Below are 26,207 nucleotides of genomic sequence, written 5' to 3'. Positions count from 1 at the left end.
TTTTTTCTTTTTGAATTAAATTTAATATGTGCATTCAATGGGTAGTTTAGGAATTATGCTAAATCCAAAACACATACACTATATTATTAGCATACAGCTGTGCCCAGGCCAGCAAAATGACAGAAGTAACTAACAGATAATTCAAAAGTTAGGTCTTCTGCTCAGTATTAGCCTAAGGCAGTAATACAAATAAACAGGAAAGAAAAAACATACTGATAGGACAGCCTTCCCAAACCAATTCTATTTTACTACAGAAGTGAGAAGATATCTCCTCAATTCCTTGAATTTTTTTTCTTAAAGTCCAAATTTCCATTACCCAAAGTATCCTCGCATTCCCAGAGGTCTGCTTCCTTTTTTACTTTATTCCCAATTTAATCTTTTCACTAATTTTTTAACCAACTTAATTGTCTCAATAGCCATTTTGCTCAAGTTTTATTATCTACCTATGCTTCCTTTAGTCTTGTCTATGATGCTGAACACTTGTACTTTTCCTTCACTATATCTGTTGCAGATTTCACCCTAGTCATTAACCATGATCTGTGTTGGACTTTAATCCAACTATTCTGACAACTCTTACTTTTCTCATAGAAACCACACTGCAAACTGCTTAGCTGCCTAAGCAGCTAATCATTCTATCCTGCCACACCAGTTTGCCCAATTTGTGTCAGAGGTTTTAAAAACAGAAATGCAAGACAATGTAGCTGGCATTCACTTTCCAAATTTCTATAAAGAACATGGGAAGTAACTATAATAATGAAAGTCATTAGCTGTGGGAGGAAGCAGCCTTGAGGTCATGAAGAATGTTTTGTGGGCACATCTAAAGACCAGCTTAAGAACGATGGAATAATTAGTGAAGCACCACCTCACTGTACATGCTACACTGCTCACACATCCAAAGCAGGATTTGATACTCATCCTCCCACAAGGAGGTGCTATATGGAAAATACAAACTATGGGATCTGCACATTTAAAACCCCTCCCACAAGCCTCCTGGAATGGGTGCCCCACTCAAATCCAAACAAAGCACTACAAAGGAATATAAATAGTATTTGCTATGTCCCATGCATAAAACGATAGCCTACACGCCCATTTTCCTCTCCATACACTTGCAAAGTATATACACACATATACATATACCAGTATATATATACATACATACAACATATATATTACATACATACTACATATATATGCATACATACACACGCATACACACACACACACACACACACAGAGAGAGAGAGAGAAAAACACACACACACATGGCAGGACTACATTTGGCTGACATCCTGACCCAGCAGTTGCTGGAGTAGACAAACCCATAAACATCCAGATTCCCTTTGTCCATTTGGTCTCTAGTGGTTCAGGCACCAGGCTAGAAAAGGAGTTTATGAGTTCAGCCATGAAATCCAGCTGGGTGATTTTGGGACAGTCACTCTCTCTCAGCCCAACCCACTTCATAGGGTTGTTGTGGTGGGACAACCAGCAGGAGGAAGATGTGTTGGGCACCTTGAGTGGTAGGTAGGTAGGTAGAGATAGGAAGGAAGGAAGGAAGGAAGGAAGGAAGGAAGGAAGGAAGGAAGGAAGGAAGGAAGGAAGGAAGGAAGGAAGGAAGGAAGGGGGGAAAAGAGAGATCTCAGAGGGAATCGTCCAAAACAGCCTCCTTCTCTTCACAGATACCCCAGGAAGAGAGGCCTCCGGAGTCAGGTGCACCACACTCCTGACTCCGGAGGCCAGACCCCACTTACCCTCCTTCCCCTACAGGAGCCCTGATGCACAAGCTGGTTTGAGGCTGGTCAGGGCTCCGAAGCCTCTCCATTTTCCCAAAGCAAAGCAGGCTGCCGAACTCAGGAAAAACCCAGGTCTTGCAAGCCCCGAAGATTATCAGGAAGACTGGCGCCAAAACAGACTTTTCCCTGCCGCTCACCCACACACCCCAAATACTCTACACGCACGCACTGACTCGCTTCTGCAAACTGGTCGAGGGAGGGGGTGGGGGTGGGGGCTTTTGCTGTGGGGCTGATCGAAGTTTCTACGTCAGACAAGAGCGGGCGTCTCTGGAGGTTAGGATAGAGCCCCAAGAGCGACTTAAGGACGCGTAAAGGCAGGGGCTTCCCTAAATGCTAAAAGTTAAAAAAAAAAGGGGGGGGGAGTAAGCAGCCTAAGGGAGAGGCAGAGGCGGAAAACTGCTCCAGGGTGGTCGGCTTCAACCCACCCAGGAACAAAACTTCTCCAGCGGCCCCAAGGGAGCTTAGGTTGCCAGGGTCGCACTCGCCCGTGTGGGCTGCCACCTTCCCTGCTGGGTGAAAGGCGGCTGAGCGGCGGCCACCGGCGACCTCGCGAAGAAACTTCGCCTTTCTTCCGTCCCCACTCCGCTTCCTTCGCCTCCCCTGTCCCCGCCGCCTCCCACACCCATCCTCCTCCTCCTCCTCCCTCACCTTGGGCAGCTCTCGCAGCTGGTTGGCATCCAGCAGGAGTTCCTCTAAGCTGCGGCTGTAGCGGTAGATTTCCTCCGGCACGGCGGCCAACGAGCAGTGGCGCTTATCGATCATCTCCACATGACGGTTGCACCGCCACAGCGGGATGCAGTGAAACATAGCGGCGGCGAAGCGGCGGCGGTGGCGGAGCAACAACGCCCGCCTGCCCGCCCGCCTCCCTCCGCCTGCCAGACACCCGCCGAAGCCGCGCAGGGTAAGGGAGGCGCGCGCCGCCGGGTCCTTCGGCTGCCCCCGCCTGCCCGCGCCGCTCTCCTCCTCGTCTGAAGGGCGCGTTCCGCCGCCTCCCGAGCGTCTACCCTGGCAGACCCACGGGGCGAGGGGGGTGGCTGGCCGAGCCCGCCCCTTAGCAACCTCGCCGACGCCGGGCTCTGAAGCAGTCTCCCCACGGCCGTCCTTCCCTGGCGCCCTCTACTCCGCCTCGTCCCGGAGAGGCAGAAGGAAGCGGCGACGGCGGTTTCTGAAATCGATCCGGGGAGAAGGGGCGGCTGAGGAGGCACTTTCTCCCCTTTCAGCAGAGCCAAGCGGCAATTGCTCGGGGAGTGTGGGAGACAAGGGGCTGAAGAAACCTTCCTCCGGTTGCTTCTTACAGGGAGCTTCTGGTTGCACCGGCTGCAGCGCGAACTCTCAAGTCCCGGAGCTGGCTTCCAAAGGCGCTGGGCTGGCTCCTGCTTGGAGCTGGGGCACCTTTGGGAAGGGTTTTTCCTCCCCTCCCATTCCAGTGTCTGACCCGGAACAGCCGCTCTCCCTCCTCCTCCTCCTCCTCCTGCTTACTCGTTCGCTCCCTTTCTCTTCCCAAGCTGACATCATCAGTGCCTGGGCCCGCCCCTTCTTTCCTCGCTCCGATGCTGGTATCTGACCCCAGGTCGGGTGACACCGGCGGCGAAGGAGGGAGCTTTCTTGCCAGCCTTCGCGGCTGGGAACTTCGGGCGAAATCGGCCCGGGACGACGAGAGGGCTCTCTCCTCAAAAGTTTCGCCTTTGTAGAAACGCGGCCGTCGGCACGCCGTCTCCCCCGCGAGCTACTTTTGCAAATCACAAGTTTTTTGGAAAGCGAGGTGGTTTTTTTTTTTCCTGCCAAGGTGCCGCGCGCGGTCTTTCGCATCTTTCACTCGGAAGGAAGTTTTGGGGCGTGAGAGGAAAGTCGCCGCCACCCTCGAGTCTTCAAAGGATCAAGCGGACCCCTTCGTTTCTCTAGAGTTCTGTAGTCGAAGGTTATGTGGAAGGAGAGTGCACGTGTGATAGAGAAGAAAAGTGCTGCCAAATGGCTATTTTTAAAAAATGAACTTGAACAAATGGCAAGTCCTAGGTAAACTTCCTTGTTTTTGTTTAAGTGAAGCACAGAGTTAAGACTCTGCAAACAGCTATAATGTGAAATCCTTTTGGTTTCAATTACTTCGTTAAACTATCAGATTTTTCTGTCTTGTCAGGTGGATTATGGTGACTGTCCTCAATTTACAACCACAGTTGAGCTAAACCAAACAGTTGATAAGTGAGTTTTGCCCCATTTCAAGACCTTTCTTGCCACTGTTGTTAAGTGAATCACTGCAGTTAAGTTAGCAACATGGTTGTAAAGTGAATCTGGCTTTCCCATTCACTTTGCTTGTCAGAAGGTAGCAAAAAGGGGATCACTTGACTCTAAGACACTGCGACCGTCATAAATATGAGTCATTTCCCAAGGATTTGAATTCTGATCACGTGGCCATGAAGAGGCTGCAATGGTCATAAGTGTGAAAAACGATCATAAAACACTTTTCAGTGTCGTAACTTCAGTCACTAAGTGAACTGTTGTAAATCAAAAACTACCTGTACTACAATCCTGCAAGGTAAATTAGGATTAAAATGATAGGAGGCCAGGAATCCACAAATTATATCTAGTATTGGTCGCTAAAAATGTTTCTAGTAGTCACCAAAAATACAATAAAATATTTCTAGGCAGATGGTAAGTACCTTTCCTTTCTATTGGCAAGTGTGGTCTCTATCCAAAGTCAAGGAGGATAGATAATTGTGATGGTGCTGCTTTTGCGAAACTCTGAAATTGTTTGTCTCCTTTTTGAAGTTAAACACTCTTCCCAACTTTCTAGCAAATTAACCATACACATATACCCACTCTCTTCTGCAAAATGCAACCTCCTGGATTCCTAATTAAACTAATAATGCCAAAATCCATATATGAAAAACACATTTTTCACCTACTTGTTCTTTAAGCTCTTTTTAGTAACAACAAAGATTTCCAGTTATGCAATTCCATAACCCTGGATTTCCATAGCCTAAATAAAACTCTTGAATGGATATGGAGAAGGATTTGTGAGGATTTGTTTGCAAATGTAACAAGTTCCAGTCCTTGTCATTCTCTTAAATGCATTCTTTTCCCAATACAATTCACATACTCTTCTTCAGATATTTTGTAGCCAATGTCCTTTGTGGCTGATACAGTGGTCAACATACCTGCTACCTGAATGCATTGATAGGCATTTTATGAGTGCCTTCACAGAAAAACAAAAGCATTACTCCACTTCAACAGTGTCGTGTGGTCTATGAGCCATGGGTTTTGAAACTCATGCCAAAAGATTGCACAAGGGGCCTTTAAGTTCAAATGTCATGGATAGAATTAGTGTTCAGGCTTCTTCATTCTACCACATTAACAGCTGCTTACATCTGATTCATGCAGGACATCAGACCTATTGCACCATCCGGAATCTGTTATTTAGGAGACATTCCACAGTGTTTCTGCCCTGCCTGATCCTGTGTGTTTGTCTATTGCAATGATGTGGAATATCGAGGCCCTCAAATAAATAACAGCAGTGCCAATTTTGAGAGGAGAGAAAGCTAATAGTTCAGTTGGAGTTCAGGTTCATTTAAGGCAAGGGTGGACAACCTGCAAATCTAAAAACCGGCAACCTGAACTGTTGGAAATTGCTAGCGTTTTTTCCTGCCATTTCAAAGCAAGAAATACATACGATAGTGTTGCCTTCTCGCCATTTCTAGGCATGGATTAATATTATATAAATAAAATAATGCAGGCTTTAGCATCATTTTAAAACCAAACAAAGATGTCAAAACTCTCACATAGTCAGAAGTAAAATAAATAAAAATAGCCATTTCCACTTCGCTTTACCAATAAGCCAATAATGGTTATTCCCAGTTTATTCTCCTCTGACCCTGATGAAATATGACTCTGAACGCTAGTTGTCAATTGATGGTGGTGGGTGTCATCGAATGGGAGTTATAATGGCACAATATGAACTCTGCCCACATATACTTAAGTGCACATTGTGAAACAAGGGAAGTGCAAAGAGGTAGAACTTGAATCATGACATCAAAGCACAGATTTCATCTTTTTTGTATCATTTTGCTTAGAAACGGATGCCTATGGCACTGAACCCCCCCCCCCCAAGCTTACTCTCTGAAGAAACTACTGTAGTGTTCAAATTACAGGTGAAAATAGGTGCTCCTTTAGCAAAATCCTCTTGCACCTGATTTTGTCATACATATCAATATTGTATCTCACACATTCCTTTTTACGGAGCTAAAAAAATCACCAAAAGTGGAACTAGAATTCTATCCTCTCCCTGCCTGTAATTTGAGTGTGTGTATATGTTGTGCGGGAGGGGAAGCTTCAAGTGCTAAAAATCAGTAAGGGCTGAAATAATTAAATCAAGCGTACGACTAGGGCTCAAAGTAAGCTAAGGCTTTACACTAGTAACAGACTGAAGAAGAGCAGGCAAACAAGGAAACATTAGGTGTTAGATGTTAAGTCTGGAATAAGTCTGTTATGTCCATAGTTTTTAAAGGTTAGTGGCTACATTTATTTGGTATGCTTAAGGAAAACCAAATAAACCACATTTGAGTGTAGTCTGAGGAGTGAACATAGCCACTTGTAGTTTCAGCAAACCTAAGCTTAGTGTGATGCTTGAATATTGATTAGAATTAACCTTAGCCGGGCCTACATGTTCCCATTCCTGCTTATGCTATCATAGCAATGCAGGAAAGAATACATCTTACATTTTTAGTATAAACAGTCTTGCACCTGACCAAATGCACATTCTTTAAATGCTTCTGCCCTCCCCCCCCCCAAAAAAACAGCGATATACTGGAAAACATACAAAATTGAGTATAACATTGATAAAGAAACATAGTGATATGTGCATTTTAGCAACTAGTAAATTATCATTCTTAGTAACGTACAAACGCCAAACATAAGAACACACTAATCAACAAGACATTTCCAAATCACTATGCCCAGAGTTTTACTGTACCTCTTTTATCAGCTAGAGTATTAATAGCTAATATAATCATTTTAACATTTGTGACCCAGTGACGTACAGATTGAATAGGTTCAAGTCCATTTTCAGCAAAATGTATAAATACTTATATTGTTCTTCCTGCTAGCTTTCAGTTTAACCCTAATGGTAAATTGTGTTTACGGTAAACTGTCAATGTAGGACATTTTCTTGTTTTCCTAAGTTGGGAGTTAATATATGCAACAATATTAAGATACAATAAAACCTTGTTGGTTTGGTTTTGTGTGTGCATGTGTTTGTGCTAAAGTTGGCTATTTTCTAAAAATGGATCTGGTGGTAGTAGTCTTCAATATACTTTATTATTTGCCATCATGGCAGTTTCTCTCCATTATGCCACAGTACTTATTAAATATATAATTCTGTGAAATCCTTTTTAACTCCACTGGACTTCCAACTTTTACTGAATAAAACCACAATCTCCATGTATCAGTCAGATATTAACTGATTTTCATCCACTGGATCAAAATTCTACATCTTTTTAATAAAAGTATATTCTTTATTAAATGTTTTAAATAATGAAAAGTGTTACCAAAGGAAAGAGTAATTTTTAATGGTTAGTGCTCCTGCACATTTTATGTTTTCTCCAAGCATTCCAGAAACCACTAATCAGAATTTCAATATGTTGAACAGAGGTCAGGGTAGATTAGACTGATGCTTATTTGCTATTTGAAAGCTGTGGGAGATAACCAGCAAAACTATCACCTCCCCTTGGGGAGGTATGCGTGGAGGTAGGGAGTGAAATCTGGAGAATCCTTTTCCATGTCAGGAATGCAGTTGTTTGTTTTATAAAACTGGTGCCATGAAATCAGGAGATCTTCAAAATTTGGTTGGTGAATAAGAAACAATACATCAATAAAATTCATAATTATAGTGGCCAGAAGGTCCCAAAGCAAGTTATGAATGTATTCTAAATCTGATATTGGATAAAACAATTTAAGAAATAAAATATTCAATAAATGCTACATCATAGACTTAACGCTTAACCCAGCGAGTTGTTACTAAAAGCCTTGTGAAATCAAGCTGGAATAATTCTAATAGAGTTCTAGTGGACAACCATTTAAATATGATCCAGCAGTGTGCAGCAGCTGCCAAAAAAGCCAACACAGTCCTAGGCTGCATCAACAGAGGGATAGAATCAAGATCACGTGAAGTGTTAATACCACTTTATAATGCCTTGGTAAGGCCACACTTGGAATATTGCATTCAGTTTTTGTCGCCACGGTGTAAAAAAGATGTGGAGACTCTAGAAAGAGTGTGGAGAAGAGCAACAAAGATGATTAGGGGACTGGAGACTAAAACATATGAAGAACGGTTGCAGGAACTGGGTATGTTTAGCTTAAGAGAAAGTAGGACTAGGGGAGATATGATAGCATTGTTCCAATATCTCAGGGGTAGCCACAAAGAAGAGGGAGTCAAACTATTCTCCAAGGCACCTGAGGGTAGAGCAAGAAGCAATGGGTGGAAACTAATCAAGGAGAGAAGCAACTTAGAACTGAGGAGAAATTTCCTGACAGTTAGAACAATTAATCAGTGGAACAGATTAATTCTGTTCTTTCTTGCCGGAGTTCTTAAGTGAATCACTGCAGTTACTAAGTTGGTTACATGGTTGTTACGTAAACCTGGCTTCCCCCTTGACTTTGCTTGTGAGAAGGTTGCAAAAGCTGATCACGTGACCCAAGGACATTGCAACCATCAGAAATATGAGTCAGTTGCCAAACATCTGAATTTTGATCACATCACCATGGGGATGTTGCCACAGTTGTAAGTGTGAAAAATGGACCTAAGTCACTTTTTTCAGTGCCATTGTAACTTTGAACGGTCACTAAACTGTTGTAAGTTGAGGACTACCTGCACCAGGTGAGATTAATGGTTGAAAAGCTTGTCAAATGTGCACGCTATATCCTGCCAATTGTTCTCAGAAAGATCCAGCGTGACAGAAATATTGTGGCTGGGGAATTCTGGGAGTTGAAGTTGATAAGTCTGAAAGTTGTCAAAGTTGGACATACCTATTTACAGTGTTGTTTCAGGTTATCAGCTGCTGCTCATTTATGGTTATAGACAAGTGGCCAGGATGATGGCAAACTAAGGTGTTATTTGCCCACACATATGAAGAGAGCATTATTCCAATCAGTAAATATGTTTTGTGATCTCTGAACTTTCTGTGTTTTGGGGTGCTCCAACTTTTCCTGCATGGGGACCTTCTAGATATAATCAATTTCCAGATCACACAAGGCTGTGAGCCATGACTTATCATTCCATCAGTAGCTTCAACATTACCAATTTGCTCTCCTGGTGTTTTCTTCAAAGTAGAAAAAGAAAGAAGAAGCAGAGCAAAATAAGAAAGGCGAGAAATAGCAATAAAATATTATGTATGAATGGGCATAATAAAGCTAATGCGGCATATTTGAGAATGGCAGAGTGTTTCATCTCTGTGCTATTGCTATTTTCTATTTCAAATCTTTCCATCTGTCTAAAGGTTTTTTCAGCTGGGAAAAAGCTTAATAAGAATACAGGTAGTCCTCAACTTACAACTATTCGCTTAGTGAGTGCTTGAATACAACAGCATTAAAAAAAAGTAACTTACAACCAGTTTTCACACTTACAACCGTTGATCCCCACGGTCACATGATCAAAATCCAGACATTTGGCAACTGGCATGTATTTTTGACAGTTGAACTGTCCCAGGGTCATATGACCATTATTTGAAACCTCAGCTGGCTTTCAACAAAGAAAGTCAAAGGGGGAAGCCAGATTCACTTAAGGACCACATGATTCACTGCAGTGATTGACTCAACAACTGCAAGAAAGGTTGCAAAAAGTGGCAAAACTCACTTAAGCAAATACCTTGTTTAACAATGGAAATTTTGGGCTGTATTGTAATCGTAAGTCAAGGATTACCTGTAGTGGCTTCTCTTGGGATTTAATGGTAGCCAAGCAAACCACCACAAAGAATACAAGAAGGATAACGATACTCCCAGGCACATTCCTTGACCACCTCAGTAATAAACTCATGCAAAATGACTTACATTCCACCTATGGGAATTTATCCAATCTTTTCTTCATCCTCAAAAGATATTTCAAAAGGAAATTTCCTTTCCTTAAATGGAAAGGATTGGGGGGAAATATGAGAGAATTCTGTGTGGCAATAAGCTGGTTAGATCCAAAGGCATATTGGCGTACCTTCTAAAATCAAAAAAGCTCCACATTGGATGATTTCCAGTAGTCCAAGGAAATAATTTCATTGCACCCTAAAACCTCTTGGCCTCCCCTCGCACCCCAACATAGACTGAGGAAAAACAAGAGGAAATCAAATCAAAGGAAAACTTTCACAAGCAGCCAGTGGGCAGGGAATACTGTAGCCAGTGAAGAGCTCATTTAATCAATTAAAAATGATCTGCAGATTATCTAAATAGAAAGAATCTCACTGTGGAAATGCCAGGTCATTCCAACCCATCAAGTTAACATATTTACCAAAGAAACTTGGTGAAAGCTTTAGAAGTAATTGGAGACTAAACCTGGCAGGCTTCCAGAGTTAATTATCATGCACAATCATCTCCTTTCTTTACTTTTCTCGCTGACCACTGCAAACAAGGTCATTCCCAAACCGCATCCACCACTTTTGTTTGCCTCTTTGTGTAATACATTTCGCCTCAAACATACTAATTTGGCTGAATTTCCAGGAGTACCTAACACTCCCCCCCTTGCAATTTCTGCACCAGATTGATTGTTCTTCGGTGTCAAGCCCTTACTGTATTTTATTTGTTTACAGGGCTTGGGAACAGTTTTTGAAACTGTAATCAGTTAATCAGATACAACAGAAAAGGATTATAGTAGGCTGCGCTATCTCTGTGTGTGACACTGTCACATACAGATTCCCATTCTTCCATGCAGTGGTTGGTGTCAGGAGCAAGTAACCAAGAACAGGAGTTCAAAGTACTACGGATTCATTTCCTGCAACCTATACACAAGAACCTGATCTACTATCCATTCAGGACAAATTGGCATCAGATAACAGTCAACGGAATTTATGGAGGGCTGAACCTAACAGTCTTGTGGGAGCAGAGCAATCCCAAACTGATGAGGACATGTTTGATCTGTCCTAAGGCTCAGCCTGATGATGTCCTACAGTTGGTGTAAGAACTCCACACATCCTTGATTTCATAAGGGAAAGAGAGGCTTGCACTGCCACTATTCTAAACATGTTTAGGTAAAGGTAAAGGTTCCCCTCGCACATATGTGCTAGTCGTTCCCGACATGTTTACTTACAGCCAAATAATAAAATGGCTATGCTCATACAACACCTTGTTTAGTCTACATTGCTTATCCATGATTGTGGGAACCAGCTGACCCCACTGAGGCTCCATTTGATTGGAAGCGAATGCGGTTAATAGTACATTGTCCAGAAAAAAAACTACTCCATTAGATATCAATAAAAAGTTATGCTTTTCTCTACAGTTCTATATAATTATCTTTTTGAGTTTTTGAAGCCAGAGGTGGTAGTCCTATTTTAATAATCTCCCTTTATTATCTCCCTTTAAATTATCTGCCTTTAAATCAGCTGCCTTGCTGTCATTTTACTTTTCTTCAAATAAAATAAAAACTCAGGGATAGTTCATTAGCTTCAGTAGCTTTCACCTCAATTCTTTTTCTGGGTCCATTTCACCTTTTCACCCTCCATGCAGCCAAAGTTATTATTCGAAGGGAAATTTGGGAAGCGGGTAGAAGCTGGTATTCTACAGTGCAATATTTTGTGAGTTCTACAGACAAATAAGCCTCACATTAAAAATGAGATTTTCTTCCAAGTCACAATGGAACAGTAGAAGTCTATTCAGACATAAGCCCCCTTCAGTTCAGTGGTACAAGATTGGCTGTCAATCTGTAGCCTTGAGCTACAGTTTTCATACAGCAGTGTAGGTATGTCGAAACTGGGTGATCACAGAGCAGGGGAAGAAAGAAGGTGGGAAGACTGAAGTCTACCATTTCCGCTTGAACCAAAAATGAAGCAATTGTTAATGATTTGCAGAACCAAGAACAAGGAGCTTGTGATGTTATGATCAGAAATAGACTGTGGTTCAATAAATTACAATGAGTTGAGTTAGTACAACTTGCTGAGCAACAGCAATAGCACTTAGATTTATATACTGTTTCACAGTGCTTTACAGCATTCTTCAAGCTGTTTAGAGAGTCAGCATATTGCCCCAACAATCTGAGTCCTCATTTTACCAGCCTAGGAAGGATGGAAGGATGAGTCAACCTTGAGCCGGTGACATTCGAACTGCCAAACTGCTGGCAGTCAGTAGTCAGCAAAATTAGCCTGCAATACTTCATTCTGACCACTGTGCCACCACGGTTCTTTAGTCTTAAGCCCCAACGACTTCAGACTGATACAACACATTAGGCATAAACCAAGCAAGCTACGATATAGCTAAGTACAATATGAAGTAGGGATGCTTATGATAGTCCATCAGATTTGATCAGCCTGAGCTTTAAAAAGTTATGTGGTTGACATAAAGCCAACAGATTATTCAGCAGTCACTGAATAACAATTGCCCATTAAAAGCTGCTGAAGAAAAAGGCAGCAGAGGCTCGGCCAGAAACCATATACGCTGTAGGGCATGTATGATAAAATAACCTTTGTTGTCACTTTTTTCTGTGAACACACAGGCGCACATTAAAAAATGAAATTCTGATGCCCGCTCTCAAAAGATATACATACATACATTTTATATATGTATAATATTATAGATATAAGATAGATGACAGATAGATAGATAGATAGATAGATAGATAGATAGATAGATGATAGATAGATAGATAGATAGATAGATGATAGATAGATAGATGATAGATAGATAGATAGATAGATAGATAGATAGATAGATGATAGATAGATAGATAGATGATAGATAGATAGATAGATAGATAGATAGATAGATAGATGATAGATAGATAGATGATAGATAGATAGATAGATAGATAGATAGATAGATAGATAGATAGATAGATAATAGATAGATAGATAGATGATAGATAGATAGATGATAGATAGATGATAGATAGATGATAGATAGATAGATGATAGATAGATAGATAGATAGATAGATAGATAGATAGATAGATAGATAGATAGATAGATAGATAATAGATAGATAGATAGATGATAGATAGATAGATGATAGATAGATGATAGATAGATAGATAGATAGATAGATAGATAGATAGATAGATAGATAGATGATAGATAGATAGATAGATAGATAGATAGATAGATAGATAGATAGATAGATAGATAGATAGATGATAGATAGATGATAGATAGTTTTGAGAATTAACAAGATTGATATTATACGGTATAAAGCTATTACAAAATCCAGTTGTTCTGCTTCGGATGCTGCGAAGCCTCCTCCCAGAAGGTAACAAAGAAAACTGGTCATGGATAGGATATGTAACGTCCCAGACAATACTACGGACTTTGGTCAAGCATCACTTATATGTTATGTCCTGGATAGAAATAAGTAAACTTCCAACAATCTCTTCTGCCATTCTCACCACTCTCTGCACCACCTTCCTGGTCTGAAGCAGTAATACCTCCAAATCACACAGTAATCATCCCGCTATAGAAAGTGGTAAGGATAGGGAAAGGAAGATGTGCTCTTCTCATACAATAGGCTACCCATTTGGTTGTCTTTTGTCCTTCGGCGTTAAACAGAACAAATGGCAATGCTTTGGTGTATATTTACACTAAACATATCTTCTTTGCCTTTGGAAATGAAAAATCTAAAACTAGTTTCAAGTCAGATGCATGGAACTTTGTGGCCATCCTGCAGTTTTGAACTATGTCTCCATGTATTCTTCTCTACTGGTTAGGCTGGGTCCAGCTCTGGAATTTTGTGACCCAGCAAGATCAACAGGGTTCAAAAGCAAAGCTCCAACCACATAAGAGGTTCAGGTTCAAAAAAATCCCAACCCATCAAAAGAAGGGTTGGCATAAGGAAAACCAACAAATCTGCAAGAGCTACAAATAGCAATATTATTATTTGGCCAATTCAAATATCACAAGAAATACCGAGGATTCTCCTCTCTTCCTTTTCATATAACTGTTGAGCTGATGTAGCAGAATTAGCACAGAAGAGGTTACAGAATTTTTTAAGAGAGGTCAGAAAGAGTGGCCACCTGAAAAGACCCAACTGACTCTACCATTAGCAACAAATGATCTGCAAAAAAGCTTTTCACAAAACAGGTGAGCCAACCGCATCTCCTGCAAATACAACAAAAAACCTGCAGCAGCTAAAGACTAACCCTTTCGTGATTGCAAAAGTTGTCATAGGGCACAGTCCATTTCAGCAGAAGCGTGGATTGCAGGCCCTGCCCCTTTGATTCCAGCTAATGTCAACTGATAACACAATGGTTATAACTGCCAGTAAAAACATCAGCCACTTGAATAAGAAGTTTGTTCATCTTGCATCAATCAAAAGGGAATAACAAACCTACATTGGCAGAGTTCAGCTTGCCCACACCTAGTATTCTGAGCATAACCTGAGGTATTCAACCAGGAGGTGTAAATCACTAACCTGAGATATCCTGCTCTGTATACAAATGAAGTTGATTAATGATGTTGAAATAATTTCTGGCATTCCAACTGTGTGAGAATTCAGTTAGCAGTTTGTATTAAGTGCCTTTAAAAAGTCACATGTGCTCAAAAACAGGTAATGCTTAATTGGGAAGTTTAGGTAAAAATACACTTGTCGGTACCTAGTTTCAAAATTCCATTTAGTAATCAACACCTTAGTAAGAGAGGAGTGGCTAACACTGGAAACCAATGTTCCCTCTAAATTTTTTTCGATGTGAGCAGAAAAGTATAGTGTTTGAGCGGCACATTTTTATGCCTGAGCACCTGAATTTTTTCACAAATGTCACCTAAGACAACAACGAAATCAGTATTATTTGAAACTCAAAGTTATGTTTCTTCAAGGTACTCGCTTAATTAAAAGTGTTATATAATGTCAGTATCACTTAACAACGCTCCTGCTTAGCAACCAAAATGTTGGCTCAGGAACTCTGGCATTTGAAGCACGCAAGTCTTAAAGCTGTCAAGTTGCAAGACCCTTTGCACCCCTAACCTTTTAGGAAAAAAACCCCAGGGGTCTTCAAACCTGACAGCTTGAAGACTTGTGGACTTCAACTCCCAGAATTCTGAGACTGATTGATGCCCTTGGTGGACTTCAATTCTCAGAATTCTGGGAGTTGAGGTCCACCAGTCTTAAGAGCCAATTTTGCAGATCCCTGGGCAAAATTGGCTCTTAAGACTGGTGGACTTCAACTCCCAGAATTCTGAGAATTGAAGTCCATCAGTCTTAAAACAGCCACTACTGTATTTCAGGTTAAGAAGAAGAAATACTGAAGAGCTGCAAGATGTCTCCTTTCAGACCTCACCAAGTAGACACACAGGACTTTGCACAGCAACAAAGAAAAATCTCATGCAGCAATCTTGGTTTTTAGCCTACTCATACTGTCTTTGTGTGGAAGAGCATAGACCAAATGCAAGTCTTTTTGAGGAGGGTTATATGTTTCTTATATGTTACACTGTGAAAGTAGTAAGTTTCCTTCACTTCAGCTTGACAAAGAAAGAATGTCCACACTTCTTTTTGTTTTCTTTTCAAAAATCCAGAAGCATCACATCCGCAATTCCGGTCTTCCTAAATAAACAGAGAGATGACAAAACACAGGGCTTGAGATATTGTTTGTTTTGTCCATTTCCCAGGTAAACTATAAATGGTTTACGCAACCAACACGCAACCCGTTGAGCCATGGTTTATAAGGCATCTTTGGCTGAATTTCCACAATAAGATAAGCCAAAACCAACAGAAACTTATTTTGGCTAAGCCTGATGAGAGAATCCAGCCAAAGAGTCAAGCTATGGGTGTGCCTTTTATCTAGAACAAAGTCTCCCTGAAGCCAGTAGGGTTAGAAGCGAAAGGGAGATGTCTAGAATGATAGTGTCAGAAGCTGCACATAGGCAGGGAGGTGATTCCTTTCAGCCAATCGGGCCTTCTGGGATTTGGAAAGCCTGCTTGGGTGCCCTGAAGGGGGCTTCAGATTTACTGCATGTTTGCCATGGAAAGATTACCAAATATCCTTTTAATAGAAGATAAAATGATTGTTTCCCTTCCTGTTCTCTCCAGCCAAACTTTTTCTTTCTTTCTCTTATTTTTCTGGAAAGGGAGGCACCATCCTTCCAAACAAAAACCTGGGAGGCAGCTGCCTACTATTTTTATTTCCTCATAATATCTAGGAAGCCTCAAGGCATTCTTGTCAATCCAGGTGCTTTGAATCTCCTTGTATATTTTGCTTTAAAAGAACCTGAAATACAAATTATCAAAACTTTAGCCAGGTGGAGCCAGCGGTCTACTAGGTACCAAAGCTGGTGTCTTCAGGGACACGGGTGTTTCCCAGGCAGGTTGCCTGCATGTTTGCGTTTGTGGTTTCCTAACCCAGCTAATAAGTGGTTCTTGTTAAAACAAAAAGTATTGGACAACCATTTGCCTGAAATTGTATAGCGCCTCCTGCTTGAGGAGTGGGTTGGACTAGAAAACCTCCAAGGTCCCTTCCAACTCCTATATTCTGTAATTCTATAGCAGAGAGAAGTAATAAGAAAAAGAAATATTAGAAATATACTAGTAGGTTATGCTGCTTCTCTCCATAAAATCCCATGAACAATGAAAGGCAATTGCAAATTAAAAGTCTTTCCGGGAAGAAGGTTGTGTCTACTAACAAATAAAAGATCAGTGGACCTCCCCTGGGGAAGACAGAGAGATCACAAAAGATACTTTACCTAATGGATAAATCGTAGCAACCCATTTAGGGGCTTTGCAAGTATATATTTCTTTCTCAAAACAAAGATTCAGATTAATTAAACTTTTGAGCATTCAGGAGAAATAAATACCGTAGTATTGCATTCAGCAGACAGACTGGTCTCGGGTAACTTTATGAAGCTTCTTTAGGGTTTTAATGTTTTAAGTATATGAATATGGAAAATGTTAACAGTATTTCTGTAATCATTTACAAGTCCATCACTCTAAAATCTATTGACTATTCACCTCCTAAAGTTCTACCAAGGTATTCATTCTATCTCTTCTCTAAACTATAGAATATAAATATAAATGAATAGCATTAGGAACAATTTAAATAACTGAACTCCTTTTCTTGTAAGATGAACTTAGAGCCCCTTTGGTATCTCAGCTGCACTTGAGAAAGGTAACTCTCAGCCTTGACCTTGGGGACAATCAGTTCGTGGAACACTTAAATATTTTTACTCTCCACTTCAGTAAAAAACAACAACAACCCTACTTTATAGCTCTGCATTCTTCTCCAGAAAGCAAGTTTGCTTTGACCCTTGCCACTTCTTCCAATGTGGACTTTCAGCTTTCAATCTTCTGTGACATCCTGTTATTTCTCTCCCACCCACCTGTGTATATATGGCTAGAATTTTATGCCTGTTCAGATTCTGGGAGTTGTCATCATCTCTGGCTAGAGGAACTTCAAGCTAAAGCTATCAGACCTGGGTTTCAAAAGTCCTAATGACCATTAGATGGGATTACAGAGTACAGGTTTTCTGTATCCTTTTGTTGCCATTTAATTATCATCCAGGTTGTTGTTTTTTTCACCACAGAAATGGTAGTATTTCTTACTCCCAATCAGTGGTGAGTTCCGGATCCCGTTGCAACCAGTACGGTGCAACGGGGCCCAGCGTCCACCACATGAACATGCGCAGCACATACGCACATGCGTGCAAAATGAGCATGCGTCCTTACCTCCTGCGATGCTCCACAATGCTTCCAGGACGCTCCAGCTGCTTGGCTGAGCATCGTGCAGGCGCCGTATGCTCCATGCACGTGCGCGAAAGCGCCAAAAAGCTCAAATACAGGTAAGGACGGCAGGCGGGCAGGTGGGCCCTCCGGAGCGCCGTACTGGAATGGTACCCGGTGCTCCTGGCAGGCACCTGTATGCCCGTACCAGACCGTACCACCTGCAACCCACCACTGCCCCCAATGCAGTATATGCAATGTAAATTTCAATAAAGTCCTCCATATGGAAACCCAACAGTGAAACGCTTGTTTGATACAGACATCAGTGAAGTTTTAAGATCATCATGTGATTGGTGGAAAGGGGCATCCTTCTAACTTCTTAATTACACCTCAAGTAAAATTGACAGTTTTCAATTATAATAGATGTGGAGAAAAGGGATCAACACAGTGGTGGGATTCAAATTCAAACCGGTTCTGTTTGCATGGCTTGATGGGCTTGGCTTGGTGGGCATGGCAGGGGAAGGATATTGTAAAATCTCCATTCCCTCCCCACTCTGGGGGAAGCTTACTGCAAAATCCCCATTCCCTCCCAATCAGCTGGGACTTGGGAGGCAGAGAATAGATGGGGACGGGGCCAAAATAGTAGCCAAAATTTCTACTCCAGAACTGGTCAGAACCTGCTGAATACCCACTTTGGATCAACAGAATGTGTAGACTTCTTCACATTAACATGATTGATAAGGATATTCAGACGTGTGAGGACAGCAGTCTTTACAACACATTACTTAAACAGCAATGTAATCCTAAATTTATTTAATCAAGTTTGACTTTAATGACTTTTTATCTTGCTGTTCCTCCACGAAAGATAGTATCTTTTACAAGGTACTCTATAAATATAAGTGCTCTTACAGGTAATCTGGATTTAGAGATGGAGACTGGTTTATGCTTCCTTGATATTACTATGATCTGAATCTGTTCTGTTCCAACACTCTCATTATTAAGCCTACACCAGTTTTCAAGCGGTGTCGCATGGTGTTTTTCAACCAACCAAATGGACACTACTGGCAAATCAAATTCATCTTTCCTCACACTTCCGACTACATATTTAAAGGTTTTTCCAAAGGCCAATCCCTAGAGAGAATTAAGAAGAGGAAAACCTAGTACAACGTGAGCGGAGGTCCATTGGCACCGAGTATTTCCTTCCAAAATAACTCTCACTACGTTCAATGAGTCAGAAGCTTAATGAGTTTCCTCCCAGGAAACTGGTACAATTGTTAGTGGTGCAACATTTTTTTAAAAAGAAAAAGCAAAGATTTTGCCTGCTGCAATTGCCGAGAAAGTCGTAATTTATTTTCTTTGGGTATTAGGCCTAGAATGGGTGGAATAGGATGATGGCATAGTATTTTGCTGCCCTGATCACCTACTCTACCTCTGTAATGAGGCCAGGAGTAGAATTATTGTTTTAATGAGACAGAGTTTTAGGGAAGTGTTGTGTGGCTTGCCCTGATTTCACTTCCTCTTAACACCAAACATATCCTGAAGTTGGAAAATCACCAATGACCAAGGAAATGGCCCCTTTCACCTCTCAAGTTGCCCAACGAATAGATTGTGAGTGCAAGGCATCCATATCTATGACATTGCAGGCTATATCCAAACAAAGATCTAGTGCTCTTCTGAAAAAGGTCAACGGCCAAGTCCAAAAATAATCCACCTAGCAGGCAGCAGGCTCAGAGGAAGGACACAGGATGAAATGCAAGAAAGAAAATCAATAATGGACAAGTTCCATTCTCAGCCATTGTTGAAAAGGAACAACAGAGCTGGCCATGAGCCAGTCTCTTTCTTGTGGCTGGCAAGAAGGTTCTACCTCCAAAATAAGAGTAGCAGAAGATTACAAAGCAGGCAAAGAGAACTTGCCCAGGTAATTTTAAAAAGTAAGAGTAGAGCAAAAATCCACCAGATTCAGAAGGTTGATGATGTTCCTTTCTATAATCACTCACAACTGGTCTGACCAAAAGCGTGCTGTTTATAAATATTTTGAATTAATAAAGGTTTTTAGTCTTCCAGTTTTCAAACAGCCTTTTCCTCTCTTGTCTTTGGAGTTTTTCAGTCATCCAGGTCACGGTTGTCCAAAAGGTGTTTTTTTCCCCAAAAGGCAACTAGACTTTCTTGGGTTTTTTTTTTCTTTTGAAAACATTTCATTTCTCATCCAGGAAGCTACTTCAGTTTTAACTGACTGGTGGGGAAGGGAAGGATTTAGATTCCTTGCAGCCATTTGATCATTAGCTCTCCGAGAGTCATTGAGGCCACTTGGAGATTTATCTGTATCCTCAGAGTCATCTGAATCAGAGGATAAATGAGGGTAGAACCTTCTTGGGACTGCTGGAAGGACTTGTAAACCCAGCCCAAGAAGGTTCTACCCCCATTTACCCTCTGATTCAGGTGACTCTGAGGATACAGATAAATCTCCAAGTGGCCTCAATGACTCTCGGAGAGCTAATGATCAAATGGCTGCAAGGAATCTAAATCCTTCCATTCTCCACCTGTCAGTTAGAACTGAAGAAGCTTCCTGGATGAAAAATGAAACGTTTTCAAAAGAAAAAACCAAGAAAGTCCAGTTGCCATTTGAAAAAAAAAGGATTTCCCCCCTCTCTTCTTCATGCAGTTTTGGTTGTGAACACAAATACCAAATACAATTCGGTAGACTTCATGGATGATAAAGTTGATGCTGGATTCAAAGGATGGGATCTGTCCCAGTTCTTACTGGTTGTTTTTGGTTGCTTTGGAGTGACCCCTGTCTCATGCTGTCTCTGGGCATGGCCTTCCATGCCCATTTTTGCTTAGGACGCAGGAGAGGAAGACACCTTCTTTAGCAAAGGCATCTGCTTATGGAAATGTTATGGAAACGGGTGGCCCTTGTTTAATGACCATTCATTTAGTGACCATTTGAACTTATGACTGCACTGAACAAGTGGTTCTTAGGGTTAGTTCTTGAACCCAGCACCTCTGTGGTCCCACGACCATGATCTGGGCCTTGGCAACTGACTGGCGCTTACAAGCACTGCCACGTCCTTCCTCCTCTGGGGAAGGAACAAGATACCATTTAGAGACGAGAGAAGAGGACACTATTAAGCCATGTTGGAAAAGAAGCAGTCAGCAAGGCATTGCTGTGTTCTTCTGACGGGAGAACGAGGTCTGTTTTCCTTCCTCCCTCCCTTCTTGGTCAGTCAAGAAACTGTGCTGCTTCCAGCTGTTTGAAAAGGACACATATCCTTTTATATCCCTGTATCTTCTTATTCTACAGTCTGCAAAATCTGGATATCCTGAAGAAATGTGCATGCAGGGAGTCTATGTGGGGTTTGTTTGTTTGTTTGTTTGTTTGCCTTACAGTAAACTCCTTGTCATTTATGTGAAGTTGATTTTGTTTGTTTGAATCAAATCATGCCCAGTTTCCATTGTGGTAACTCACATAAATATTCTGCTTCATCTTTTATTCTTGGGATTTATCCTCCGACTTTATGTCCCCCATCGAGGCTCCAAATGAAAGTTGATATCCTCTCCTTTTTAGGTTTACTCTGGAGAAGCTAATCTGAAGTGGAATAACAGTGTTATCTAATTGCAGCTGGTTTTATTTTCAACTGATCTTATTCTTAATTTCTTTTGTGGTTCATCATTGGTGAAGCCACGTAGACACCACTTTCGTGTACACATTGCATTAAGATATAATTTGTTTTAATCAAGGCTGGTTGAAAAATTATTTATCCTGAGTGAGAAATACCACTATGTTGTGTGAACACAACCACCCACTGTGGTTTATAAATCAAGGCTTACTTGTTTGATTTATTTATTTGCTAAATATATTTGTTGCCTATCTTGCCTTGCAGCCACTCTAGGTGGCTTACAATAATAAAAAGGGAGCTATGTAATATAACGTAAATAAAGCAGAAGTAAAATAATAGAACAATAAAATAAAACCATACTGAGACTGCATTAATATGATAACCAAAAAAAAAAAAGACAGATTGGTGGGTGGGGAGCAGATGGCAGAGGGGGTGGGAGGTGGAGTTTGCCATCAATCCATCAGCCACTTCCAGCATGGAAGTCCCCCATTTGACACAAATTTGACATTTATGACTCAGCATATTGTATGAACCAGACATCAGCTCAACCTCCTTTGTCATTTTTCTCATCTGACCCCAAAAGGAGAGGAAGGCAAATGAGTAGCAGTCACACAGAGTACAAACAGCAGAGCAGCGAGTATGTTTTTCCCCAAAGCTCCCCAGATCAGCATTCTGGAAAGTGCATCGCTAAAATAATAATAATAATAATAATAATCCTGGTGTACTGTTGCTATTCTTATGGATCAGTCTCAGAGAAAAAGAACTCGGTGCCCTCAAGGCAACTATATCCAGGCTGATTGTTTGTCTTGCTCTTGGCATGATTTATGGAGTTAATACATTGTGTTCTAAAAATATCCTAGCAGAGATTAGTGCATTTTCATTAATGGGACTTCTAGAAAGGAGTAGAGGACAAATATGATCATAGATCGAGTCAACCCACAAAAAATAAAGCCACAACTGGAGAGTGCTCTTGGATGCTAAGGCCAGGTGGTTTTTTTTTTTGTTTGTTTGTTTCTTTGTTTTGTTTTTGGCAAAAAGACAACTCCCATTTGGGTTTGATGAATATTGCTGCATTGTGGCAATGTTTGGCTATTCTGTTATTCCTTTAGTAATGTTAACATTTATTGGAGAGAAGTCTGGCTTGACCCCCTACCCAGCTTCCTGGCATTATTATTAGACATCCACATTACCTAAAAACTATAAAAGACAAATGCCAAAGCCATTCTTTAAAGAGAGAAAAACCTGTTTTCATAAAGAAAAGAATTTGTTTTATTTATGTTGTGAATCTGGGGATGTAAGACAAGGGATCCCTTGTTGGCTGGCATATGAGCAATCTCTGTGCTCATCAATTGGCCAGAAAAGCCAAGTTATGATTCATGGCTGATTCTCTATTAGCACTACAGAATTGCAAAGAGAGAGACATGCCAGTTGCATCCTGGGCATCATAAATCGTCTAAAAGGCATCCTCAAACCCTATTTCATTTTTATTGCGAGATCCAATACTTGGACAACCATAAAAGCCAAGTCACTTCTAAGTACCTAAAATTTCCTCTGGAAAAAGTCAACTGTTGTGTTTCTTGCCATTAATAAAACAAACAGTCCTGACAATTCATTGCACAGAAAAGCACTAGTATATATTTTTAAACAAAGTTACCTGAAGAGAAAAATACATTACCCATTTGAAAAAAGGCAAGCCGCAAAACCTGGTGAACTTAAGAGCCCATAGTGGCTGATCAAGAGTCTTGCTAGAAAGTTGGTTAAATATTTAGGATAAAATCAGAGGAATAGGCTGGTGTTACTGTAATCACTTCTTAATTGAAGTTCTGTATTAAGAGATACCCATTGAGTGCTTTAGTAGAATGATAGATAACTATTGGAATAATTCTGTAATATACATAGATAAGTGAGAATCAGTGTGATATAACACTAAGATAGGCAATGATTTCCAGATGTGGATTGTAATTCCTATTATCTCAGCTAGCATGGCTAGTGCTTACAGATCTCATTCTGAAGGTCAGCAGCTAATAGGAAACTTCTTGTTAATTAAGATAATGATGCTCAAGGACTTGACAAAGAGGCTGATTCACCTTTTCTGCCTTACCTGGAAAGTCCCCCTTCGCAGTGATAAGGGTTAGGATTATGCTGGCAAACCTTCATATCTTCTCAACAGGACTCAGTTGTGTGGCTTTTTAAGCCTGTCTTTCAAAATTTAAAAGTAAGTTTTGATCCAAGTGACCATTCTCATTGGTTAATACTGTGAGCTGAGCTGACCTGCCAATTTTGGACTTGCACAAGAGGGTGATATTCCATTAGCAGAAGAGGGAGCAAAACTGAGATGGTCCTGGCAGCATTCAAGAAATTAAGCACTGAGAAAGTAGATGGATCTCAAGCAATGTCTACTTTGCCCTCAAATTGAGCTCCAAAGTGAAAGGTTTCAAAAGACGATCAAAATCATTGGCCAACTATTCATTCAGAATCCACCATTCCACTTGCATCCCGACATTTTCCATATATGGAAGATGTATTATATTTAATTCTAGAAGCAGCAGTATCTGTTCTCAGGTATACCATAACACCTGAGGTTCAGCTGATCCCCAACACTGCTCAACTTGCAAAGCCTTGAAGACCTGCTTGTTTCCACAGGCATGGGGCCAGGAGAATAATCAAGCCCATGCTCCTGGGAAATGGTGTGTTAGGGAACCACATTGTGTTAATTGGTTGGAAATGGTGCTTTCTGGGACACACATGTATTTATTGTCAACTCTGAAGTTGAGCCATTTTGTATTTTGATTCTTGTTACTTACCCCAGTTGCATTAGTGAGATAGGTGGCTATATAAATCAATAAAATGTTATGCTAGAATCTAACAAGCCACATTTCATTGGGTTCACACATTGCCTTATGCTTAGTTTTGGCTTCACATATATGACTCTAGAGATCCCATTTGGTGTAATAGTTAATGCACTATGGTAGAAATTAGTAGATCATACAGCCAACTGGGTGACTTTTGGCCACTTGTTCTCTGTTAGCCCTAGGAAGAATGGCAAACCACAGCTCAAAATCTTAACAGTAAAATACCAGGAGGCAAGACTGATTTGAAGGCACTACATAAATAAATCTAACTTATTCTACATACCTAGACTGAGTATAATTGCTCTCAGAATCTACTGAATATTTTACATGTTGATTTTCATTTATTCTTATGCATTTTGCAATCATGTAATCATAAACAGAACAGGGTAATATATTCAAGTATGCAGATGCAATCAGCTAATGGTTTGCTAAAGATCAATAGTCATAAGGCTGTCTTACCTCAGTGAAATAAGTCATTTGGTGTTAACATTTGCACACACCCTCTTCCTAAATAAAATGAAAATGTATACCTTGAACTTTATTCTGGTGTAGTATTTGTGAAGCTGGGAGTCCTCTAGAAATGTGGACTATAATTCCTAGAATGAATTATATAATATTTTTTTCTTTTGACTAATAAAGGAAAAACTTCTTCTTCCTGATTTGCCTCCCACAATTGAACGTGTGAATAAGGTCTCACATAAGACTAGTATATTCTTGATGTTATAACCCAGAAGAGAAAAAACAATCTTGAGAGTTTGTGCAATCGATAAATAGTCTTGGGAAACCATGACATCTACTGGCAAAATATAGCCTCTGCAAACATATCTGCCAAAGGCCTTGTAAAAGCAGAAACTAGCAGAAATGGTCCTTAAAGTTTTCTGCAGCTGATCATTTTTCCTGCCTTCTTTCTATTGATTATATTATTCATTATCTTTTGATATTTCTTTTGCCAAATTAATCCAACTGGTAGACCATCTCAGTTGTAGCTACTGTTTTAAGTGGCTTACAAATAAAAATAATTAGAAGTAAAACAATAAATAACAATAAATAATAAATAACAACAAACAATAGAAGTGCCAGACCCCAAATCAGAGAAACCAACTGGATCCATCACAAAAAACTGGATTACACCACAGGGTTCTGAATGAACTGGCAGACATGATCTCAGAACCACTGAACCATATCTTTAAAAGATCCTGCAGCACCCGGGAACTACCAGAGGACTGAAAAAGGGCTGATGTAGTCCTCATCTTCAAAAGGGGGGGGGGATGGATTTAGGACACAGCCTGACATTAACACTTAGAAAGATTCTGGAAAAGGTAATCAAGCAATGAATCTGCAAACACCTAGAGGCAAAGTAACCAGAAGCCAACACTGGTTTATCAAAAACAGATCATTCCAGACAAATGTTATTGCATTCTTTGACAATATGACAAAATTAATAGACCATAGGAATGCTGTGGATATAATTCATTTGAACTTCAGAGCAAGGCGTTTGATAAAGTAGACCACAGTAGTAGACCAACCTACTACTTGATGAGATAGAAAAATGTGGATTAGACAGCATCACCACAAGATGGATTCGTAACTGGCTGACCAACCGCACTCAATGTGTAGTCCTCAATGGAACTGTATCTACATGGAGGGAAGTATGCAGTGGGGTACCCCTGGGCTCTGTTTTAGTCCCAGTACTCTTCAACATTTTCATCAATGATTTGGACCAGGGAATAGATGGAGAAATCATCAAATTTGCAGACGACACCAAGCTGACAGGAATCGCCAACACTCCAGAAGATAGTCAAGATATATAGAAGAATCTTGACAAACTTGAACACTGGGCCCTATCTAACAAAATTAAATTCAGTGGAGAGAAAAGTAAGGTTCTACATTTAGGCAAGAAAATGTACAGGTATAGAACAGGTGGTACCTGGCTCAATACAGGTAGTCCTCAGCTTACAACCACACTTGAGCCCAACATTTATGTTGTTAAGTGAGATATTTGTTAAGTGAGTTTTGCCCCATTTTATGACCTTTCTTGCTTCTCTCTTTTTAAATAAATCACTGCAGTTGTTAAATTAGTAATACAGTTGTAAATTGAATCTGGCCTTTCCATTGACTTTGTTTCTCAGAGGATC

The 26,207-nt window shown here is 40.7% G+C and overlaps 1 protein-coding gene across 2 annotated transcripts in view; it reads right to left on the bottom strand.

Moving 5' to 3' along the window:
• The window catches only part of LRRC1 (leucine rich repeat containing 1), a 116,908-nt gene extending 113,669 nt beyond the window's left edge, over positions 1-3,239 (bottom strand). The window contains exon 1 of one of the 2 annotated variants that reach the window (XM_081944029.1): positions 2,439-3,239. In XM_081944029.1, coding sequence (XP_081800155.1) covers positions 2,439-2,597 — 159 coding nt within the window. In that variant the 5' untranslated portion in view covers positions 2,598-3,239. The remainder of the gene's footprint in view (positions 1-2,438) is intronic. The other variant, XM_081944030.1, reaches the window with a different exon arrangement.
• Positions 3,240-26,207: the final 22,968 nt, after the last annotated feature.

The sequence above is a fragment of the Natrix helvetica genome (genome assembly GCF_964273705.1).
Source record: "Natrix helvetica genome assembly, chromosome: 2".
NCBI lineage: Eukaryota > Metazoa > Chordata > Lepidosauria > Squamata > Natricidae > Natrix > Natrix helvetica.
Note: the sequence above shows the minus strand (reverse complement) of the source record. Positions and strands in the feature narration are given on the sequence as shown.